We start from the raw sequence: 24,292 nt of genomic DNA on the forward strand, positions 1-24,292 counted from the left end.
CCTCATTTGAAATCTAATGAGAACATGGGTTGTAAACTGAAAACATTCATAAACAAAACCTCCTTAATTTGTTCATGTAATCTGATAGTGAATTGTTGGACCAATTTAATGTGTGAAATTAACTAATAAAACCTACAAGTGAAGAAATAAATTGGTAACGAATTCGTCATCCACAGAATTCGAACATAAATTACGAATACATAAGTAAATACTTCTTAATCACTTGAGCTACAAGTTCCTCGCAAATCAATACAACATACTTAAAATATCTTTAACCAATAGATCACTATGGTGATCACTGGTTTTGAATGTATATGTGTACCCAAAATCCTTATTTTAAAGGCCCACCCTTCAATACCACCCCTTTGAAGCTACTATTGATAAGCCTACATTGCGCACTATATGATGCATTTTTACACATCCTTCCTTGTCACTGTCTAACAACAGAAAACTACTTTTGAGTATGTCAATCAATGTCTCCACACACTTTCCTGCTTGCCTCTTTGAATCGATGCCTTTAAACAGCTCAAGTCCAACCCCAAATTTCACTAAATCATGGACCAATATATTACTGCTTTTCGGATATATGCAGCAGAATAGAAACAATGATTTTGCTTCCTCACTCCCTAAACATTCGTAACACAAATTTATTTTCCGATACACTTCTTGTATCGTTTTTGGAATGTCTCGTGGGCAAGGATTTCTTAGTTGTCTAAGTGCATCATCCCACATTTGCTTGCTTTGGTTCTGCAGTGCTCCTCCAACAGCTGAAATTACAAGTGGCGAACCAGCACATTCAGTCAGAACCTGTTGTGCTACCACACGTAGCTCAGGAGATTCAATCGAACTGCCTGCCATCTCTCTAAACAAACTCCAAGCTTCTTGCTCTGGCAAAACACCAATGGGGAAACTCTTTTTGGTTCCGGCCAGATGGAAGCTACTTTGAGCTCTCATGCTAACTCTAAATGCATCCAGGAGTCCCAACATAAAGATGATCTTGCACTTTCCGTTGGTTGATCCATAAGGGATTCCGATGGCCTCAAGATCAAGCATTTTCCGGACATCAAGCAATACTACAAGCAACCTCCTAGAGTCTTTGGACATTCTAGCACGCAGCACCTCTGCCCGTTCAAACAAACTCCCATTTCCCAAATTCAGTTCTAGATTATCTGCAATCTCATCTTGTATTCGTCTCAAGTTCGGATCAAGGGACGCAATAGTCATGACAACTTCTTCAAATAGACCTTGCTGCTTGACTCTCATCATGAACTCTTTCGTCGTTACTGTATCTCCTCTGTTGATTTTCCCACAATCAATGCTAATCAAATTGATATTTTCATCCTGCAGAGCCCTCAAGACCTCCCTTGTACACGGTAATCTGTATTCCAAGCGCTCGGAAAGTTTCATGGCTGCTGGTGGAGCAGTAAAGTTGGATCTTCTCGAGGAGCTAGCCCCGTCACGAGCCATAACAGATTTGATCATAGAATGACAGAAACGAAGAATGAAAATAAGCAGCTGGTAAAGAACAATATCGATTTGATTATACGGTGTACACCTCCCTCCGTTGAATGGTTTGCTAAATAGAGATACATTCTTGATGCAGAGTATTATCACAAAATCAACTTAATTTGTCAGCAAAAGAAAAAAAGTAAACTGTGGCTAGTCAAGTCTACAGTCTACATTTTCAAAATCAAGCAGTTTATATTTTTTATTGTACGAACAAACATGAATTTGAAAAGTAATTAGCCACGGCTCTGTTGGAAGATTCTTGTCAAAGTATGTCTATGTCATTGTATTAGCAGTCAAAGGTAGCAGCCAAGGCTCTCTAGACAACTAACAATTAATTATACGAAACCTAATTCATGGCGCGGTGCATTTTGTTGGAGGAATTTTTGTTAATTAATATTGTCTGCAAAGGAAAGAAATAAACACGACTGGGATTTGGTCTAAGGGTTTGGAATTATGTGGAGTTGACTGATAAAAACGAATTTAAACCATATTATGCTAGTTCATTGTGAGATTTAGCCTACTTCATCATCCCTTAGTGTAGATAATATCGTTTGATAAAAAAAAAATATAAAAAAAAAATATCATTTGTTAAAAATAAAAACTAATTTAAGCTCCGAATTTTTTGCATTCCAAAAATGCCCCCCACATGTCATGCACTTTCCATGCCAACCGTTAACAGTTAACAAAAGTTTAACACAACAAAAGGTATAAATTGAAATAATTTTGAAACTTTTCTATGTTTGGATGAAGAAATTTAAGATTGCTACGGAATTTTAATATGATGGAAATTGAAATGACGGGATTTTATTTTCAAGAATTTGTGAATTTTTTTGTTTGGTTAACCCAAAAGAAGAATAGAATTGAATACAAAATTTGTTATTTTTAAACTCTCAATCATAGAAATTGGGAAATGACACCTATTTATATGTTTATGAATCCAAACAAGAGAATTAGTGCATGTCAATTTATAAATTCTAACTTGTATCCAAATTTTAAGTTTATTTTCTTCATCCAAACATAATGTTAGAATTGAAGAGAGGACCGACCAAACCAAAAACCAAGGGTATACAATACATCGTAGAATTTAGTTTTATTATTATTAGAATTAGTTGTCATGCGGGCCAGGATTAATCCCTTGCCTATTAAGTTTCAAATTAGTTGGGTTGAAGAGACGACTGACCAAACCAAAATCCAAGGGTATACAATACATTCATGCAATTCTGAAATCTCGAATAAGAAAATTAAAATCCTATGACCTATTTGAAAACCATTCTAAAGTTTTGTTAGCACAAACCATGTCCTCTTAGTGTATTTTTTTTATAGCTAGTGGCACGTATTGAAGAATAGGATCTCATATCTATTATATGACAAAATAATATACAATTGACATATGTGAGTTTTTACTAGTAATATTATCGAGGCATTTTTGAAGAAAGTGGCTTGAGTTGGACACATTGGTTATATGACAAAATAGTATACAATTAATAAATGAGTTTTCACCAGTAATATCATTGATGCCTTTTTGAAGTAAGTTGAGATTTCACCATAAAATCAATTGGCTATATAGGGAATAACCAAACCTCGTATAAGCCTTTGCATGGTTTGGTCCCTTACCAATGTGGAACTTTGTCCTCAAAATCACATGACCCATCACTTGTGGTAAATTTTAAATCTAACACATGGACAACACGAACGAGGTGACTTGAAGCACGTGTGCCCCTTGGGCTTCACATGTGGCCCAACCTGCTTTGATACCATGAAGCAGTTAGGGTTCGACCATAAAACCAATTGGCAATATAATGAGTAGCCCAACTTATTTACAAGCTCTTGCATGGTTTGGTCCCTCATCAATACGGGACTTTGTCCTCACAGTCTTACACTTTTGTGATAAAACTCAACACCTAGTAATATATGGTTAAGTTTCTTTGTATATGGTCTAGCCCATGATGAATGTTCTAGATTATCCTAGTAAGTAAGTGAGGTGGCTGGAGCATGCTAGACGATTCTAGCAAGTTATTAAGTTGGTGGAAGAAGCTAGAAATTACTAGCTTCCTTGGTTGCAAACGGAAAGATCTAGAAGCTACAATTTTGTGACTAGTCTAAAATTATCTAAGTTAGAGATTTGTAGAAGGAACTAGAAACTAATAGAATGCCAAGCCCTCACCTATAAATATGGGTGTGATGTTGTAGTGATGTAACCAGTCAAGAAAGAAGTGAGTAGCAAAGGATCAAGTCCAAAGCTAGAGTTCCACTCCAAAAGTGAGAGTGAGAGTGTTCCACCACACATTGTGAGTGAAGTTTAGAGCGACAGAAAGTGTGTGTTATACTTTCTTGTATCCATCAAGATTTGTCTTTGGCTTGGTAAGACTACTCTTGTTGTACTCATCTTTTTCATATAGTGAAGATTGATCCTTATTTTGTGGGCGTAGGCATAAATTGCCGAACCACATAAATTCTTGGTGTCCATTTTCTACTTTACTTTGTGCATTCTCTATCTTGTAGTATCGACATTCCTAACAGAGTTGGGATAACATAGATAATGTTGCCATGTTGGACCTATAAGTTTATCAGCTTGTAGCTTGGTATCCTAGAAAGAATTTTTGTGTGACCATATCACCAAATCTCATAATTTCAATAACTTGAGATATTCAACATCATTAATGTTAATGGTGGATTTGTTCGGCCTATAACTCTAGAAGGCAGAAATCAACATATAACTTGGAAATTGTATACTGGACAACAGAAATGCAATTGTTGACCTTTCATGAGTCCAAAAGTCCAGTTGAGTTTCTTTCTGACTGTCGTTCAGCTCCTTAAGAAACCTACACAGAATCTCTTTGTAGGAGGGCATTCTTCAACAATTTAACTCTTCAAGTGATGGCCAATCTAAAGTACATTTTTTCTTGAGAAAATATTATGAGATTTGGTAGAGCGCCAACTTCCAAAGAACTTAGCTGAGGGAGCAAGCTGTTATCCTCTTATTCTTCACCCGCTAGCGGTTTTGCAACTACCACTTCCATCTTCTTGCAGTAAATTATGGATAGACCTTTGAGCTTCACCATATATACCTCTGGCAAACGGAAGGAGAGAACATAAACTCCAAACTGCCACAACCAGAAATGTGTAATGATGTTAATTGAAAGACTCGGATTCAATTGGACTCCCTGATTTGAATCATTTGAGGTTGGGAAATTGAAGATGTTTCGCCCAAATGAGAAAGTGTTGCAGCGTGTTCTTCCTTGGTATTTGACCTATGGACTCAAAAATCTCTTCCAGTCAGCGAATCTCAACCGTATACATGTAGGTCTCTAAGTTCACAGAAGGAGTAAGGCAGAAGCTGCCTACTTCATAACAGTTGTCCATATCACGAATTTCTAGCGTCCTCAGAGCTGGAAAATCAACATGAAAACTACATTGAATGTTAAAGTAAATTGTAGCTATGGTTCTTTAACTTTAACTCAATTGGACCAATGGTCCCTCAACTAAAAATCCATTACCATTGGTCCCTCAACTCATCAAAATGTGCAGCTATAGTCCCTCAACTAAAAATCCATTACCATTGGTCCCTCAACTTTAATTCAACAGGAGAAATGATCTCTTAACTTTAACGTAATTGTAACAATGGTCCTTCCAACATAACTCGTTTTGAAAAAAAATTTGACGTAGTTAACAAAAATGACCATAATTGCACACTTTGATGAGTTGAGGGACCCTTATTATATAAATGGTTATTCCAACATAACTTATTTTGACAAAATTTTGACGAAATTGATGAAAATGACTATAGCTACACATTTTGATAAGTTGAGGGACCAATGATAATGGATTTTTAGTTGAGACACCATTGCTCCAATTTGATTAAAGTTAAGGGACCATTGCTACAATTTACTCTTGAATGTTATTAGTACCAACAATGGTTAACAACTAAAACTTGTAGGCATAGAATTCGAGTCATGTGCATACCTTTTCATTGAAAATGTGATTTGGAAATTAACAGTTGGTCCCATAGCTACAAATGATAGAACAAACGTCTTCATGGTAAGGTAGCCAATCACCAGAGTTGTAATCGAACATGAAGATGATGTTAGTAATAGAAGGAAGGACCGTGTTGACTTTTGAAGTTTCTAATCTTTGTATTATGTTAATCGTATTGAGAACAAACACAAGTTACAAATATATAGAGGAGTTTAAGTGAGTTGCAAACTACACTCAACACTCAAGAACCTATCCTAGATCTCCTTGAATCACGCTATGTAGCCGGCATAGGAAACATAACTAAGCTCATTGGATTAAGGAGATGACAACAAGATAAGACCCTTATACAAGTTGAGAAGAACAAGTAGAAAACAAACGGCTATTAACTAGGTGAAACACTAATAGGGTTGACACAAACCCTAATACCCAGATAATACCGAGAAACCCTAATCCACAGAAACCCTAAATACCCAGAGGTCTTTCAATACTCCCCCTCAAGCTGGATCCAGAAGGTTGATGGATCCAAGCTTGCCGAGAAGCCGTTGAAATTGAGGAGATGCTAATGGTTTAGTGAATAGGTCTGCGAGTTGATCGTAGCTCTTGACAAAATGAGTTTTGATGACCTGTGATTGTACTTGTGCACGAACATAGTGACAGTGAACTTCAATGTGCTTGGTTTTCTCGTGGAAGACAAGGTTGGAAGCAATGGACATTGCTGCCTGATTGTCATAGAAAAGATACATGGACTGAGGAGTGAAGACACCTAGTCGTATAGTAGACCTTTCAGCCATATTAGTTCACATGCAGTAGATGTCATGGCTTGATATTCAGCCTCAGTACTGGATCTTGCAACAATTGCTTGCTTTTTACTTTTCCAGGTAACAAGGTTGCCTCCCACAAATGTGCAATACCCCGTTGTAGACTTACGATCAATAGAGTTACCAGCCTAATCAACATCACAATAACCTGTGATCTGAGTGCTCTCATTCTTCTTCATGATGATGCCATGACCCACTGAACCTTTTAGGTACTGAAGTAGTCTTGTGACAAGATTAAAATGCTCCATCGTGGGAGAGTGCATAAATTGGCTAGCAATGCTTACTGAATAAGCTATGTCAGGCCTTGTAATAGTCAAGTATATCAGCTTACCAACAAGACGCTGATAAATAGCTTATGTTTGGAAGTGGTTGCCCCTCTAAGCTAAGTTTGAGCTTTGTGTCAAGAGGTGTATGGACAGGTTTAGCATCACTCATGTTTGCTTCCATGAGAAGGTCCATAACATATTTCCGTTGGCTGAGAAAAAAACCCTTGTGAGAGGTAGCCATTTTGATGCCAAGAAAATATCTGAGTATTCCAAGATCTTTAATTGCAAAACATTGTTGTAGTGAATGCTTGAGCTAGTTATTTCGTCAGGGTTATCTCCTGTAATGATCAAATCATCTACATATACAAGGATGACCAATTTCCCAGCAGTGCCAATGCGCTCGAACAATGAGGAGTCTGCGTTGCTTCTTTTAAAACCAACAGTTGTGAGGACTGAACTGAGCTTGGCATACCAAGCTCTCGGTGACTGTTCAAGACCATAAATTGATTTGTGCAATCTGCACACTATCAGGTTCATGACTTTGAGGATGACATGGGGGTAACCTCATGTAGACTTCTTCTTCAAGCTCACCATGTAAAAAGGCGTTCTTTACATCCATTTGATACATAGGCCACCCTTTATTACCAACAACTGAAATGAGTACTCTCACAGAGTTCATCTTTGCAACAGGAGCAAATGTTTCTTTGTAGTCCACATCAAATGTTTGAGTAAAGCCACGAACCACTAATCTTGCCTTGTGTCTTTCTATGGACCCATCTGAGTTGAATTTAACCTTGTATATCCACCTGTAACCTACTGTCTTATTTCCCTTAGGCAATGTCACAATGCTCCAGGTTTTATGTTGATCAAAAGCATGCAGTTCATCTTGCATAGCTTGCTGCCAAACCTGTGATTGATTTGCTTCTTGAAATGACTGAGGCTCAACATGCTCAGATATATTACAAAGAAAAACAGTGTGTTTAGGTGACAATTTTTTATAGGACACGTAGTGGGAGTGGCTTGTAAGTGACAAAGTCTTGCAGTCTTGCTGGAGCATATCTTTTACGAATGGGATTGTGTCGAGGTGCAGTAGAATGAGACTCGTATGAAGATTCCTCAGGAGCAATACTGTGGAGAGATTCATTTTCAACAGAAGTGTTGGTCTCATCACTTGAAGCTAGGTTGTCAATTTCAGCGAGGAACTTTGTGTGATGTACAGGCACCATTGCATTAGGTTGAGTGACTTCAGTGGCAAGGGTCTCAGTTCTTGGCAATGGAAACATATCCAAGCAATACTCCCCCTCACTTGTACGATCCAGAGATTTGCTGTAATAAGGGTTAGTTTCATGAAATCCAACATCCTTGGAAACAATTAATCTCTTAAGTTGTGGATTGTAACATTTGTATCTTTTTTGTGTGGATAAGTAACCAAGCAAAATGCATTTGGTTTCCCTAGGGTCAAGTTTGTCTCGATGCAAGGACTGAACATGGACAAAACAAATGCATCCAAAGACCTTAAGGTGTGACAAGTCTAATTTTCTGTTTTTGACAATTTCCATTGGTGATTTGAACCCCAAAACCCTACTAGGTAACCTGTTGATCAATTAAGTTGCTGCCATAACACTTTGAGACCAAAAACGTTTAGGTACATTCATTTGGAACATCAATGACCTAGTTTTTTTCAAGAAGATCTCAATTTTTTCTCTTGGCAATACCATTTTGTTGAGGTATGCCAACACAACTAGTTTGATGCATGATGCCATTGTTGTTCAAATATTGAGTCATGACTTGTATTCAGTGCCATTATCAGACCTTAGAGTTTTGATTTGAGAGGAAAAGTGATTTTTAACAAGACTATGAAAATCTTTAAACACTTCCATCACTTCACTCTTTGATTTTAACAAATATAGCCAAGTTGCTCTTGAATAGTCATCAACAAACGTTATGAAATATTTGTAACCATCAAAAGACTCACTAGTTGGTCCCCATATATCTGAGTGTACAAGTTCAAAAGGATGAAAAACTCTAGACAAAGATGAACCTAGGGGTAGTTTAGTTACCTTTGACATATGGCAAATTTCACAATGAATTGGTTATTTGCCTAAGTTAGGAAACAAGGTGGACAAAACATGTTGAGAAGGGTGAGCTAGTCGCTGGTGCCACAAAAAATGATCTTGAATGGAGGCATGGATGGATATAGACTTGGCTTGTAATCCACTGGGAGAGCTTTTCAATATGTAATAGAGACCATCTAGGTAAAATCCCTCACCAATCTTCCTCTTGGTGACACGATCCTGAAAAATGACATTTTCTGGTGAAAATATGGCTAAACAGTTTAAGGAATTTGTGATTTGTCCCACTGAGAGAAGTTGGAATGGAAATAAAGGAACATATAAGGCCATAGACTCTATTTGGTCTGATATCAAGTGAATTTTTCCCTTTCCTACAATCCTAGCACCTTCACCATTAGCTACAGACACATGTGATGGTTTATGAAGTTTCTCAAATTTATGCAATTTTGACACTTGATTAGTCATATGATCTGTGGCACCTGAATCTACAACCCAAAAGTCATGCAACTCATTAATTTTAAGAGCAGTTTTGAAAGCATTCACGATACCTTTCATGTCTTGTTGAGGTAAGCAATCAGCATCGGCCAAAAACCCTGCAAACTTGCTAAGCAATGCAGTGGCACTTCCATCTTCATGGTCAATAGCTCGATCTTCCCTACCTTTCTTCTGATGGAGATAGGCTGCGAACTCATTTATAAGAGTAGCAGGATTTGCAGTGAACTGTTTATATGGATCAGAACTATTGAAAGATGAAGATGATGTAGTGTTGGCACGAGGATATGCTCGACTTGTCTTCTGCGTAGTTTTATCTTTCATGAAATCCGACTTCAGTTCTGGATGCAGGATCCAGCACTAATCTCTCACATGCCCGATGTTGTCACAGTGTAGGCACTTCAGATGAGGGTTTTTTCCTTTTTTCATTTGTTAGATAAACCCTAGCTTCAGTCATAATGGTTTTTGTACCACTGTTCATGACTTTTCTTCTTACTTCCTCACGTTGGATGGTTGCACAAATGCTAGTGAATGATGGTAGCTCAGGATTCATGAGGATATGACTTCTCAAATCCTCATATTCTGAGCTCAAGCTAGACAACAATTGAAATATCTTATCTTCTTCAGCTCTTTTAAGAAGCACAGTGGGATCAGTGGTGTGAGGTCTATAGACATCCAGCTCATTCCACATGCTTATCAGAGAACCAAGATGTTGTACAAAGGTTTTACCTTCTTGTTGAATGTTGGAGATATTCTTCTTGAGTTGAAAGATGCGTGCATAATTGTTTTGATTACCATACATCTCCTTCACAATTGTCCAGAGAGTGAGAGATGACTCGGAATAGCTGAAGATTTCAGCAATCTTCCTTTCCATGGAATTAAGCAGCCATGACATGACCAGTTGATCTTTACAAAGCCACCCTCCATATTTAGGAGAAGTAACTCCAGGAGCAGGATGACTGCCATCGATGAAACCAAGTTTGGATCTTCCACCAAGTGCAAGACTAACCGCTCTTGCCCGTGGCAAATAATTAAACTCATTTAGTAACACTAAACTGAGTCGTTGATTTGGATTGATATCCATTTCAGAGATGTGAGCAGAAGGAGAAGCAATGGTGCTTTCATCCTTTGAATTCTCATCAGCCATATTCTTGCTGAAGGAAAATCACAACAAGTGAGATATACAAAGACAGGCTCAGAGGGATGCCTGCTCTGATACCATGTTGACTTTTGAAGTTTCTAATATTTGTATTATGTTAATCGTATTAAGAACAAACATAAGTTACAAATACATAGAGGAGTTTGAGTGAGTTGCAAACTACACTCAACACTCAAGAATCTATCCTAGATCTCCTTGAATCACGCTATGTAGCCGACATAGGAAACATAACTAGGCTCCTTGGATTAAGGAGATGACAACAAGATAAGACCCTTATACAAGTTAAGAAGAACAAGAAGAAAACAAACGGCTATTAACTAGGTAAAACACTAATAGGGTTGATGCAAACCCTATTACCCAGATAATCCAGAAAAACCCTAACTAACCAGAGGTCTTTCAATAGACCGTGTATGGGTTTATAAGTAAATTGGGTTACTCTCTATTCTGTCAATTGGTTTTATGGTGAAACCCCTACTTCTTTATGATATAAGACTAGGTTGTAGGTTACTCTCTATTCTGTCAATTGGTTTTATGGTGAAACCCCTACTTCTTTATGATATAAGACTAGGTTGTACCATGTGTGAAGTCCAACGACCACAAGTGCTTCACGACACCAATTTATGTGTTGTTCATGTATTTGGCTTGAAAATTTGTCACATGTGAAAGTGCGTGTGAGAATGTGAAGGTTTAGGGTAAAAGGAGAAATCTTGGAACGATTTGTAAGTAAGTTAGGCTACTCACTATATTGTCAATTAGTTTTATAGTGGTAATCATAACAGTAAGAGAAGAAAAGAGTTGAAGAGGGAAGTAAAGGTTCTATACTTCTTCGCAATGAAAGAGAAAGTTTACAATTGATCTTATCTTATACAAACGAGAGAATAGAGTATTCATAGTGTTACAATCTTAGCTTTAATACTAAGCTGACTTTACTAGGCATCGGATTTTCATCGGGGATGCTTCATTGTTGTGGTTGTATATCTCCTAAAGTTGTAAAATTAAAATAAATAAAAAAACAAAAGGACTCTGGACCCGGAGGAATGGGTCCGTTTTAAACCGATCGAGTTAGGTCTAGTTCCATTTTCAAACGAATCTGGTCTATCCCTCTAAATTTGTGCCTGGCCCAGGTTACCCCGGGTCCACCCCTAATCCACATACTTTATTCTGGAATGAAAAACCGGATTAAGACCAGGGCAATGGCAAATTGATTTTCACAATTAAGAACAGGAGGATTGGGCAATCACATATGCATATCCTTCAAAACCAAAATTAACCAAGCAATATTAGCCGATGCATGCGCTAAAGGTTTGTACTCAGTTTCAGTGGAACTCCGAGAGACAGAGTTCTGCTTCTTAGACAGCTAGAAAATTGGATTTTCCCCTAAATAAATCACATAACCAGTAACAGAACTTCTAGTGTTAAGATCAGCTGCCTAATCGGAGTCACTATAACCTTGAATTTCCATTGGTGTCCCAGCAGTATAGGTCAATCCACAAGACAAAGTACCTTGTAAGTATCTCAGGATTCTTTTAACCAAATCCATGTGAACATCTGAAGGAGCTGCCATAAACTAACACACCGGATTGACAGCAAAGGCTATATCAGGCATTGTGAAGTCAAATATTGCAAGGCTCCCACAAGGCTTCTATACAAAGTTGGATCAGGCAATAATATTTCTTCATAAGACATCACTTGGTTATGAGGTTTACATGGAGTGGAACAAGGTTTACATATATCCATTCCTGCCGTATGTGTCAAATTTTTTAGTACTTAGCTTGATTAACAAAAGGATATCCATGGTTTTGTACTTAATTTCTAATCCAAGAAAGTAAGCGAGTTTTCCCATGTCTGTGAGTTCAAGAACCTCTCCTAAAGTATCAATAATTGACTGCACCAGAGTGGAAATAGACCTAGTCATAATAATGTTATCTACATATGATAATAAGCAGAAGATTACAAATCTAATGGTAAAGATGAGCTATTTATAATGTAAACCCTAGGTATCTAAATAGGAAAGGAAATAAATGTATAACAAAATATAAAACATTCTAAAATATTAAAATCCGAATAAAACATGGTGAACAACATAATTCGCTTAAATTTTGACTAAGCTCATCACAACATAATGAATCTTGTAGATCTCATCGTTCTCTTCGAATCTATATATTTCGGGCTCAAAACAAACATGTTAAATCAAAGTTGCGTCAATCTGGACAACCCGAAAAGTTCAAAACATCCACTTTCGAAATATGGCCAGAAAATAACATATCAACACGCGAATTACCAATTCTTGATTGCTCGTTGCTTCCTTCTTTTAATTATTGCATGTGAAGTAACGCAGGAAGGGATCCGCTTCGGATCCCTTTCACCTAATCCTCCTCATCAAACAATCCGGGCCCTTGAAATTTGATTAAACGGCTAAAGTTATTATAACTTTTAAAGTGGGTCTGTGTTTTTAGCCGTTGGATCAAATTTCAAGGGCCCGGATTATTTGATGAGAATGATTAGATGGAAGGAATCCGGAGACGATCCCTTTCCAAGTAACGCAATTCTTGTCCTACATCATGAGTACTTTTGCCACATCATGCCCTACTACACTCTTAAGGCCATCTCTAACTACGTAAGGAAACTAGTGTCAACTAGCCGTTGGATTCAAAAATTTGTTTAAGCATTCATGTCGGATATAAAATATATTCCTGTTGGTTATATCTGACAGGAATGCTCTCATTTTATGGCCAGCCCGAGGCTGGCTGCATTGGGCCAGCCCTTGGCCTTTTGGCCCTTTCAAACTCCGTGGGGCCCACGAGCCCTCTAGTCTAGCCTTCGGTTGGAAACGATTTTCGGACTATTTTCGGCCATCTGGCTCTCTGGACCCTTCGGTTGGAGATAGTCTAAGTTCTCTATTTCTTAAACCCGAAAAGTGGTCCAAGTTCTCCATTTTTGCTTCTATATTTATCATATATGAGGAGATCGATTACTGATGCAGAGAGAGCAGAGGTGGCCAATTTCCTTGCGCACATGGTGAAATTGACAAGTGACAAGTAACTTAGAACAACCCACAATATAATAGTGGATAAGCAAGTTCCTAAAGCCACAAAGTCTAACTATAACTATACATACAATGGTAAATGAGAGGACGATAAGGAGAAAACTATTCATTCAGTTACTTCGGCTATGAAATGTGTGTTCAGTTTTATATAAAATAACTAACTGTCGACTAGAAAAAAATAAAATTAAATAAAATTAAAAAAACTATCATTATCGTCAACAAAAAGTATAGACTGGATTTCAAATTTCTCCACATTAAATTATGTGTGTCTGTTCTATAACAAAGAACAGACAAAATGCACATAACTCATTTTGCTATTTGGAAATGCAGGCAAATGATTGAGAAGAAACACTTATTACTTCTAGTAGGCAAATTTTCAGATATCTACCAAAACATCACAGATTGAACTTGATGAACATTTGACTACAACCGACTCAAAACTATCACATAGCCAGTTTTGCTATGAACTCATCATTCACTGCCTTCCTGCCCACTGACCAATATTTTCCATATGAAGGCATTTTTTGGATTTATTCTCTCTCTCTCTCTCTCACACACACACACACTCTCTCTCTCTCTCATATTAATTTCTCTTATACAAGGTTTTGTTGCTTCTGCCCACTGACCAATATTTTCCATATGAAGGCATTTTTTGGATTTATTCTCTCTCTCTCTCTCTCTCTCTCTCCCACACACACACTCTCTCTCTCATATTAATTTCTCTTATACAAGGTTTTGTTGCTTCTTACTTTCCCTTATCATAAGCTTGAGATTCATTAATCCGATATGTATGGTCACCGTCACACAAATATTTGACACTTGGAGTTTTGCAACCCAATGCATGGCTCGGTTCTTTAAATATTTTGACAGGAAAATTGCACAAATCACCCTCAGCTCATATATGAAATAAGAAAAATTAATGATCATGTGGTGAATTCTGTTACCAATCTCGATCAAAAATCGAGATTGATGCCCAAGTTTTGTTTGAAAATTGGACATGTAGCTCTCATGCATGGTAAAAATACATCATTTCATGTGTATCTTTGCGCTTTTATGTGTATATTTCATTAAAAAATACTCATATGATGGATTCTGATACCAATCGCAATAAAAGTACATAGCCCAAATTTTATTAAAAAATTGGATTCGTAGCTCTCATGCATGAAAATACGCCATTTCATGTGTACTTTTTTGCTCTTGCATGTGACCCTCGCGTTCAACTTTTAGACGGAGTTTAAACGCAAACTGGTTTTTTGACTGAGATTGGTAACTGAGGCATACAATTAATACCGAGTATATATAACTTGCTGAGTACAGCAAAGAATTGAAAACCCTAGCAAAAAAACATAGGAAAGACAGAGGAAAGAAACAGAAATGGAGAAGAAAGAGAGAGATTACAAAGCTCACTGCTTGGTGTTGCCCTATCCATCCCAAGGCCACATAAATCCCATGCTCCAATTCTCCAAGGTTCTACAACACAAAGGACTAAAAATCACACTCGTCACTACTCACCATGTCCACAGCACCATGCATAGGTCACCATCCACCTCTATTGCATTCGAAACCATTTCCGATGGCTACGACGATGGTGGGATTCTCCAAGCTGAAACCATTGAAGCCTACTTGGACAGCTTTCAGAAGGTAGGGACAAATACATTGATCGAGCTTCTCCGAAAGCTTTCATGCTCAGGGAACCCCGTTGATTGTATTGTTTATGATGCGTTCATGCCTTGGCCTCTGGATGTTGATAGGAAGTTTGGTATTGTTGGGGCAGTTTTCTTCACTCAGTCTTGTGCAGTGGACAACATTTACTACCATGTCCAACAAGGACTGCTCAAACTTCCTCTGCCTCCTGACTCTGAAATTTTGCTTCCTGGATTGCCACCACTTCAGCCCTCAGACATGCCTTCTTTCATCCATGTTTTTGGGTCGTACCCGGCTTTCTTCAAGATGGTTGTGGATGACCAGTTCTCTAATGTTGACAAAGCTGATTGGATCCTCTGCAACACATTTTATGAGCTGGAAGAAGAGGTAATTGATAAACATGTTGGGGTTGTGTATATACACTACAATAAAAACTGGGCTTTAGTTACAAAATTAAGGACACATGAGAAGTTTGTGTCTAGTTAAACAATATTAAACAACAGTGCCTTTTCAATAGAGCACCAGGTATTGTGCCCAACGTAAAAAATAATTGACACAAATACAGTATTGGGCACGGGAACCGTACAAGGGAACATTTAACCTGTAGTCTGGCAACTTTTTGACAAATTGAATGATTTTTAATAGTGATGTGCAACATCATGATTTAATTAAATGATTTTCATGGTTTTTCTTTTCCAAATTCATTCCCGGAGAGGATAGATATACTAGCCAATTTAACCTTTTTTCTTGAGTACAAAACAATCAAGAATACATGAGATAGATTCTTCGCATTGTTGATTCATCGCCAGAGATGGCATAAAACTAATAGTTCATTATCTAATGCATTTTCTTGTCATTCTACTCAAACTGAAAGTCAGTATTTATCAAAGTTGTTCCTATCTAATGGAACGCTATTGGATCAATGACAAAGACATTGTTTAAGGAAAAGAGAGCGTTTTCCGGATGAAATGAAACTGAATTCCTGTAAAAAGAGAGAGATTTCCCATTCCTTTTTTAAGTTTCAAAATTTAATTGAGCTTATGGACATTAAATTTAATTCCAAGATTATATATATTTGGTGTTTTGATTTGTTTGTGCATACATAGGTGGTGGATTGGATGGCAAAATTTTGGCTATTGAGGACTATCGGACCAACCATACCATCCAAGTACTTGGATAAGCGGCGCGAAGAAGACACAGAATATGGCTTAGTCTTTTTAATCCAAATGCCTGCATGAAATGGCTAAATGCAAAGCGAAAAGAGTCTGTAGCTTATGTGTCCTTTGGCAGCTTAGCAGAACTTGGAGCTGAGCAAATGGAGGAACTGAGTTGGGGTTTGAAGAGGAGCAAATGCTACTTCTTGTGGGTGGTTAGAGAAAAAGAAGCGGCTAAGCTACCAAAAGGATTTGTAGAGGAGACATCGGAGAAGGCTTTCGTGGTCTCGTGGTGCCCCCAGTTGGAGGTTTAAGCACGTGAGGCTGTGGGATGCTTTGTGACACATTGTGGTTGGAATTCTACTTTGGAGGCTATGAGTTTGGGTGTTCCAATGGTGGCAGTGCCGCAGTGGACTGACCAAAGCACCAATGCCAGGTTTATTATGGATGTGTGGAAAATGGGGCTTACAGCTTCAGCTGATGAGAATGGAATAGTGAGACAAGAAGAAATAGCACGTTGTGTGAGGGAAATATTGGAAGGGGATAGAGGGATGGAAATTCGAAAGAACGCTTTGAAGTGGAAAATGTTGGCTACAACGGCAGTGGGTGAAGGTGGAAGTTCTGATAAAAATATCGATGAGTTCATTGCAAAACTAGTATACAACTAGGTTTACTTTTGGTGTTTGAAAAATAAGAGGACGCGTTTCATGTCTTTGGGAATACAAATGGATGTTCTTTAATTTATCCGGTTACCTTTTTTGTGCAATTCAATGAACTTGTAGTCCGGCAATGGATTTTTTTCCAACAAAAAAAAAAAAAATAAATAAATAAAAACACAATCTATGTTTTGTAAAATTTGCAAAGTTTACGAGATCAATAATTAATCATGTGCAGAGTATTAAGAATATATTGTAATTAATGTATAATATTGTATTAGTCTAAACTAGAGAAGGCTATTCCATGAATTGTGGATCACGGCTTTATAGGATTGGAATCAGAGTTTGACTTTTCTATTTGTATTTGTATATATATGGGCCACTTACCCTTTGTTCAATATATGAAATATTTCAGCCATATTATTCCTTCATATGTCAATCCCAGGAACTACCTAGCTCTTTCTTAATTTGGTATCAACACAGGCTCTTCGATCCACTTCATCAAACCCTAGCAAAATTACAAACACCATGACAGACAATCCAACACCCAACGCCAACACAAACAACAATCCTAGTATGGATTTATCACATCCATACTATATTCATCCTTCAGATCACCCTGGCCATTTTCTTGTTTCTGAAAAATTGAATGGCACCAATTATTCCTCTTGGAGCAAATCTATGCTTCATGCATTACGAGCCAAAAATAAAATTGGATTCATTGATGGATCCATTAAACCCCCTCCCGAAGATGAAAAACCAGGTGATTATGCCCTATGGGCACGCTGCAATGGCATGATCTTATCATGGCTTTCAAATTCCGTAGAGTCTCATCTCTCTAACAGAGTTGTCCATGCCGAATCTGCATACACGATTTGGGAGGATTTCAAGCATCAATTTTACCAACAAAACACACCAACAATTTACCAAATCCAGAAATAGATTGCTTCTCTATCACAAGGTTCCATGACTGTCTCAACATACTTTACAGAACTCAAGCATCTCTGGACTCAACTTGATGCATATGAAGACCCCATCATCTGCAACATGATGGATAAGCATCATGAGCAACGAGACAAATACCGAATCATGCAATTTCTTATGGGCCTCAATGATGTTCATGACATCGTTCGTACCAACATTCTCATGACAACCCCATTGCCCAATATTCAAGAAGCTTATTCCTTTGTCAGAAATCAAGAATCGATCCTTCCCTAAAGCCTTTGTAAAAATACAAAGTGGCCCATATATATACAAATACAAATAGAAAAGTCAAACTCGTTCTGACCAACGATGTGATCATTGCAACCGAGAGGGACACACCGTCGATAATTGCCGCACTTTAAAATACCATTGCAATTTTTGTGACAAAAGAGGCCATACAGAGGACAGGTGCAAAATCAAGAATGGCACATGGGTGCCTAATCCCAATGGAGGAAATGGCAATAAAAATGGTCGAAAGCAACGGGGCTCTTCTTCACGTCCTTTGCATGCCACCTATGCAGCGGAAACCACGTCAAGTCTTCAAGGGCCATCTATGCCGCAACCAACATACCCTTCTACGTCCACCAGTAACAATCTGTTGAGTACCCTCTCTGCAGATCAAATTCAACAACTAACTCATGCTCTCTCTTTGCTTTCTTTTGGTAATGGAAACGCTTATGCAAATGTCGTAGGTCTGAATTCTCTTTCTATTACTGCCATTAATTCTGTGTTTACTAAGCCATGGATCTTGGATAGCGGAGCTACCGACCATATCGTTTCTGATTCCACTTTATTTACTACCACCAAACCTCCATCTATACCTGTTGTTAACTTGCCCACTGGTTCTTCAATCCCAATCACTTACACTGGCACAATACCATTTAATTCTGATATCACTTTAGCCGATGTCTTGTGTGTTCCGTCCTTTAATCTCAATCTCATGTCCGCTAGCAAAGTCACTGACTCTCTTAATTGTTGTGCCATTTTGTTTCCCACTTTTTGTGTTTTGCAGGACTTGGCTTCAGGGAAGATGATTGGTTCGGGTAAGATGCGTGATGGTCTTTACTACATGTCACCTATACACCGGACACCTGCCTCTCATCAAGTTTCTCATCCTTCCCATTTATGGCACCAACGACTTGGACATTCATCCCCTTTTCGTCTCAAATTAGCTTCTTCTTTGTTATTTTCTCATGCTATTTCTTTTGACAATAATTGTAGTGTCTATCCTTTGGCCAAACAGACACGACTTCCGTTTTCTTTAAGTTCAATATCAACTCATGCACCGTTTGTTTTATTACATTATGACATATGGGGTCCTTACAAAATTCCCACTCACTCTAGGGCTCGTTTCTTTCTTACAATTGTGGACGATTTTAGTCGATGCACTTGCGTGTTTTTAATGTCTCACAAATCTGAGACACAACATCTTTTAAGATCCTTTATCACCTTTGCTCACACTCAATTCCATGCCACAGTTAAAACCATCAGAGTAGACAATGGGTCTGAATTCCTATCCATGAGGGATTATTTTCAATCTAATAGGATTGAACTTCAATGCACTTGTGTTTACACCCCCCAACAAAATGGGGTCGTGGAATGCAAACATCGCCATATTCTTACAGTGGCACATGCTTTACGCATTCAGTCTAACATACCCCTCATATTTTGGGGTGAATGCGTACTCACTGCCGTCTACCTCATCAACCGTTTACCTTCTCCGTTACTTTCCAACAAATCACCCTTTGAACTATTATACAAATGTCCACCATCCCTTGAGCATCTACACATTTTTGGATGTCTTAGTTATGCTACCGTTGTCCACCCTACCCACAAATTTGAACCTAGAGCTCACCGGTGTGTTTTCGTTGGCTATCCCACAGGTCACAAAGGGTATAAACTTTACAACTTGGACGCTAAAAAATTTTTGATCAGCAGTGATGTAATATTTCATGAGACTTCATTCCCATTTTCCAATCTTTCATTTCCTGATTCTTATACCACTACCCTTAACCCCATAAATCAGGACCTCACCCCTTTTTCTCCTATTTCCTATTTCCCTCCACCGCTTCATGCACCTGCCAATCACATTGATCAACCTTCTACCTTAACCTCACCTGGCGATGATCCATCTACTGCTCTTCCACATGCCGACACTCCCACTCCCAATATCCCACATGCTCCCTCCCTCACCGACATTCCTCCACAACCCGTGCCCACCTCTTCTCCCTCACTACATGTACCCACCCATCATGCACCCCCTACATTTTTTCCTACCCCTCTTAATGCCTCTCATCCTGACCCTAATATTCCCATCTCTTCACCACCCATTATCCTTTCTCTCAGGCATTCTATTCGTCCCAAACAGCCACCAACATGGACTAAAGACTACCATATGTCTCACCACGTCAATCATTCTTCTCTGGCACCACGTTCTGCACAAGGTACCCGTTATCCCATATCTCATTTTCTTTCCAACTCTCGTTTCTCTTCTGCCCATTGTTCCTTTTTAGCTAACATTACAGGTGTATCTGAGCCCACCACATTTGCTGACGCTATCCTTGATCCGAACTGGTAACAAGTTATGCACACATAATTATATGTGTTACAACGTAATCACACTTGGGACTTGGTCCCTCTTCCTGCTGGTCATAAGCCTATCAGCTCCAAATGGGTTTTCAAAAAAAAGTACAAGTCTGACGGTTCTCTTGATCGTTATAAGGCTCGTGTTGTTGCAAAAGGATACACACAGATTGAGGGAGTTGATTGCCAGGAAACCTTTTCATCCACTGCCAAACTCACCACTCTGCGTTGTCTCCTTACCGTTGCTGCTGCCCGTACTTGGTTCATTCACCAGTTAGATGTTCAGAATGCCTTTCTTTATGGCACTCTTCATGAAGAAGTCTACATCGAACCCCCTCCAGGTCTTCGCCGACAAGGGGAGAATCTTGTATGTCGGCTCAAAAAGTCCCTTTACGAACTCAAACAGGCATCTAGAACTTGGTTCACCACCTTCTCAGACGCTATTCAAAAAGCCAGATATCATCAATCAAAAGCGGATTATTCCTTCTTCACCAAGGTTCAAGGTACTTCAATCACTGTTGTTCTTATTTATGTTGATGACTGATAGGAGCATATTCGTGCGACTTAAATGGCTTGTTCTCGTACATTTACGTTATGTTTCTTTAGTTATTTTAGTCCTTTATGCTTCTTTTGTGTGTTTTCAGGATAATAAGACGTGTTTGACAAAAGGGTGCATTGTGGAGTGTTTTGGAGCACTATTGGGCTAAGGATGGATAGCTTATACTTGGAGCCCAAGTGTTGGATGAAATTGAAGGCCTTGTATGCACTTGAGGACACAAAACAATGGCCCTAACCCAATCACATAACACCTTGCCATGGGCTTAACACAAACACCATTCCTTGCCATGCAAGGGGGAGCAATTTGGGTCCATTTCATGCACTTAAACCCTAGCCCAATTACACACCAATTTCAGCCACATGAACACAATCATTCCCTCATTGCCGTGGCCCTTGCAAATCCATTCCATTTTCAGCCATTACATTTAATCATTGCACCACAAATCAACACATGCACTTTGCCTTTCATCATTGCACCACAAATCATCAACACATGCATTCCCTTCACACTCACCCATCCTCTCTAATCCGTGCATCACACCTTCATTTCTAGCACCAATTCCACATGCATTCCCACATGCATTTTCACCCACATGCATCTTCAAATCATTCAACACATGCACCCTAGAAATCATTCAACACATGCACCTATAATCATTCAACCATGCAACCAATCACATGCATCATCATCATTCAACCAAGCCTAACCCGTGTATCCCCTCCTACATTCCACAAACAAGCCACATGCATTACACCCCACATGTCCCTTTAATCCTTCAAACATGCACCCTTTATTCTTTCATTAATTAAACCACAAATCAGCCACACATTCACCCCTTTCTCCAATCCAAAACCGTGCATACACACTTCATTCCATTCATTCATCATCCCATCTCAGCCGCACCATTTATTCCACCCTAGAGCCTCATTATTCAATCTATCATTCAGCCATCTTCCACCCCCTTTAATCATTTAACCCACATGCATTCACACACACTTCACACAAACAAAATTCACATGCAAAACAGCAACCATTCCATGCAAAACAGCACCATTCACCCTTTGCCGTGGAATTCATTCCCCTTTCCAGCTTTCCCTTTCATTTCCAGCTCTAACTCTTCATCATTGCAGCCACCTACATACATTATTTATTAACTCTTCATCATGCAGCCAGAAAATGAGCAAGAAAGCTTCCCACACACATGCAATTCCAACATAAAAAACTGTCAATGCCGTGGGATCCTTGTGCTTTCCAGCTTTCCTAGCTGTTTTCCACCACATTCCAGCACATGCATGCTTAAACAAACAGCCATTTGCACCTCCATTTCTCCTATAAAAGCCCTTGCATTCCCATTACCAAGACATCTCATTTCATACACAACTCACCACAAACACACCACCAACTTCCTTTGTCGTGGCTTCCCATCTCTCCCTTATAATCCAAACACCATTCCTCTTCCATTTCAATCATTCCCCAATCCATTCAACACACCAACAACATCCCTTAGACCTTATGCTACAATAAAGAGGAAGAGAAGAGGGCCTAAACGTTCATACAATTCAAGTTTGAGTTGTTGGAATGTTTAGGTGTTTCTTCGATTTCAATGTTTAATTTTAATTCTCTTTGTTTTGTATGAGGAACTAAACCCCCCCTTGGCTAGGGGGGGATTCGAAATATATGTTTATGCTTGCATTTTGATTTGATTACTTCTAATTGCGTTTCATAAGTTGTGGATTCAATTCGTTTAACCGTTTGATTGATAAACTATTTATGTATGTTTATTGAGAGTGCACGCTTAATTTTCATGCATGAATATGACGCTAGAATATAAGTGAGTTTCACCTAATAGTTATGAACTTATATTCACAAGTAGTGGAGGTTGCTTATAAACAATCGCGTTAAACGAATTCTTGGCATAAGTTTCATGCAATCATAGTAACGAATGCCTCGTCAACACTTATAGTTTTCAAAGAACTTAATGATTCTTGCTTGTATCTCTATTATGCAATTCATGTAGGGAACTTGTGGGGAATGCTTTGGGTTGTCGTATGCAATCATCCAATCCATTAACTTAAGGAAAACTTGACGGTTAATTTAAGCGGACCTAATTAACCCGGGGTGATGAGTTTCATAATTTATTGAAATGCAATTGGAAATCGTTTTATTATGCAAGTATAACATATGTGGAGATGAACCCCGTAGCTAACTTTCCATCCATTCAATTTCATCCATTTGTTCTTTCTTTTCTTGTTTCTGGTTTCATGTTTCTTTTTAGTTAGAGGCGAATTTGAAGCCATGGACATATGTTGGTTATGATTTGATTTACTCCAGTTATGAATTCATGAACTTTAGATGTGGTTTACTTTTCTGTTTTGATTAAGAACTTGTTTATGTATGTGGGTTGAGGGTCGACACTTAATTTGCATGTCTAAACTTGACGCTAGGATATAAGGGAATTTCACCTAATCGTTATGAACTTATATTCATGAGTAGTAAAGATCGCTAGTCACGATTGTGTTTAGTAAACCCTAGGCTGGATTAACATGCGTATTCCATAGTTATGAATGCCTAGTCGATGTTTATGATTTCCGTTGAACTTAATGATCTTTGTTGAATGTCTCTATCATGCGTATTCCATGGTTAGGGACTTTGATTAGGAATAATTTGGTTGTAATGCGTATCCCATTCAATCCAATGAATCTAGGGAAATCTGAAAGTTAGTTTAAGCGAACCTAATTAACTTGGAGCATTGTCATTCATCGTTTGTTGAAGTCATAACTGGGAGTCAATTTATATGCTTATGTTCATGTGTGGATAAGGAACCCTCTAACTAGTTTTTCATCATTCTATTTCATTAATTTCGTTTTTAGAATCTGTTTTAATTCCAAGTTTCTGTTTTAGTTTAAATTCATCCAAAACCAATCCCCCATTTATTTTAAAGTGTTAGATTAGTTAGAAATACATTTATTTTGTGTTTTTACGTTTTTTCCAAGTGATTTGCAATCCCTCCTAATCCCCGGTCCAGAACGATCCCTACTTATACATATACTACAATTTGACGAAAAGAGGGTTTAATTTGTGTGCGTATAAAATCACGCATCAAATTTTGGCGCCATTGCCGGGGATTAGAAAATTTGCTAATCCCTTGGATTGTTTTATTTTCGTTTGTTTTTATTTTATTCTAGATTCTTAATCTTGTTTTGTTTTTTTTTTTTTTTTTTTTTTTGTTCTAGGTACTAGTTTATGACTCGGAGTTCTCATCCGATTCGTGAACATATCCTGGAGTGATTGGGTTCTTCGTCTGGCTGCAAGACGTAAAAGAAAGCGCTACTTGGGAGGCAACCCAATGCACTGAATAAAACAAAGCATGTTCAG

At 38.3% G+C, this 24,292-nt stretch overlaps 2 protein-coding genes and 1 pseudogene across 2 annotated transcripts; 1 reads left to right on the plus strand and 2 right to left on the minus strand.

Moving 5' to 3' along the window:
- Positions 1 to 351: 351 nt before the first annotated feature.
- On the minus strand, positions 352 to 1,467 carry LOC137728316 (disease resistance protein At4g27190-like). Its single transcript, XM_068467135.2, has one exon. The coding sequence runs from the start codon at positions 1,465 to 1,467 to the stop codon at positions 352 to 354; it is 1,116 nt and encodes a 371-aa protein (XP_068323236.2).
- Positions 1,468 to 4,487: 3,020 nt separating this feature from the next.
- LOC137728317 (uncharacterized) lies at positions 4,488 to 10,279 on the minus strand. Its single transcript, XM_088678086.1, has 10 exons — positions 9,604 to 10,279; positions 9,189 to 9,473; positions 9,027 to 9,125; positions 8,510 to 8,561; positions 7,600 to 7,894; positions 7,182 to 7,502; positions 6,935 to 7,054; positions 6,286 to 6,430; positions 4,801 to 4,898; positions 4,488 to 4,613 (listed from the first exon to the last, which is right to left on the minus strand). The coding sequence occupies exons 1-10, from the start codon at positions 10,277 to 10,279 to the stop codon at positions 4,488 to 4,490; spliced, it is 2,217 nt and encodes a 738-aa protein (XP_088534212.1).
- A 4,432-nt stretch (positions 10,280 to 14,711) lies between these two features.
- Positions 14,712 to 16,885, plus strand: LOC137728318 (UDP-glycosyltransferase 74E2-like; annotated as a pseudogene).
- The last annotated feature ends 7,407 nt before the right edge of the window (positions 16,886 to 24,292 follow it).

Source organism: Pyrus communis, chromosome 10 (genome assembly GCF_041283825.1).
Source record: "Pyrus communis isolate YQ-2024b chromosome 10, ASM4128382v1, whole genome shotgun sequence".
NCBI lineage: Eukaryota > Viridiplantae > Streptophyta > Magnoliopsida > Rosales > Rosaceae > Pyrus > Pyrus communis.

Coding starts and splice junctions, on each gene's coding strand:
- LOC137728316 (XM_068467135.2), bottom strand. CDS start 1,467: ATGGCTCGTGACGGGGCTAGCTCCTCGAGAAGATCCAACTTTACTGCT.
- LOC137728317 (XM_088678086.1), bottom strand. CDS start 10,279: ATGGCTGATGAGAATTCAAAGGATGAAAGCACCATTGCTTCTCCTTCT. Junction 7,503..7,599: donor CAGCAAGACTGCAAGACTTT/GTCACTTACAAG, acceptor GTTGAGCCTCAG/TCATTTCAAGAAGCAAATCA. Junction 7,055..7,181: donor GGCCTATGTATCAAATGGAT/GTAAAGAACGCC, acceptor GGTCTTGAACAG/TCACCGAGAGCTTGGTATGC.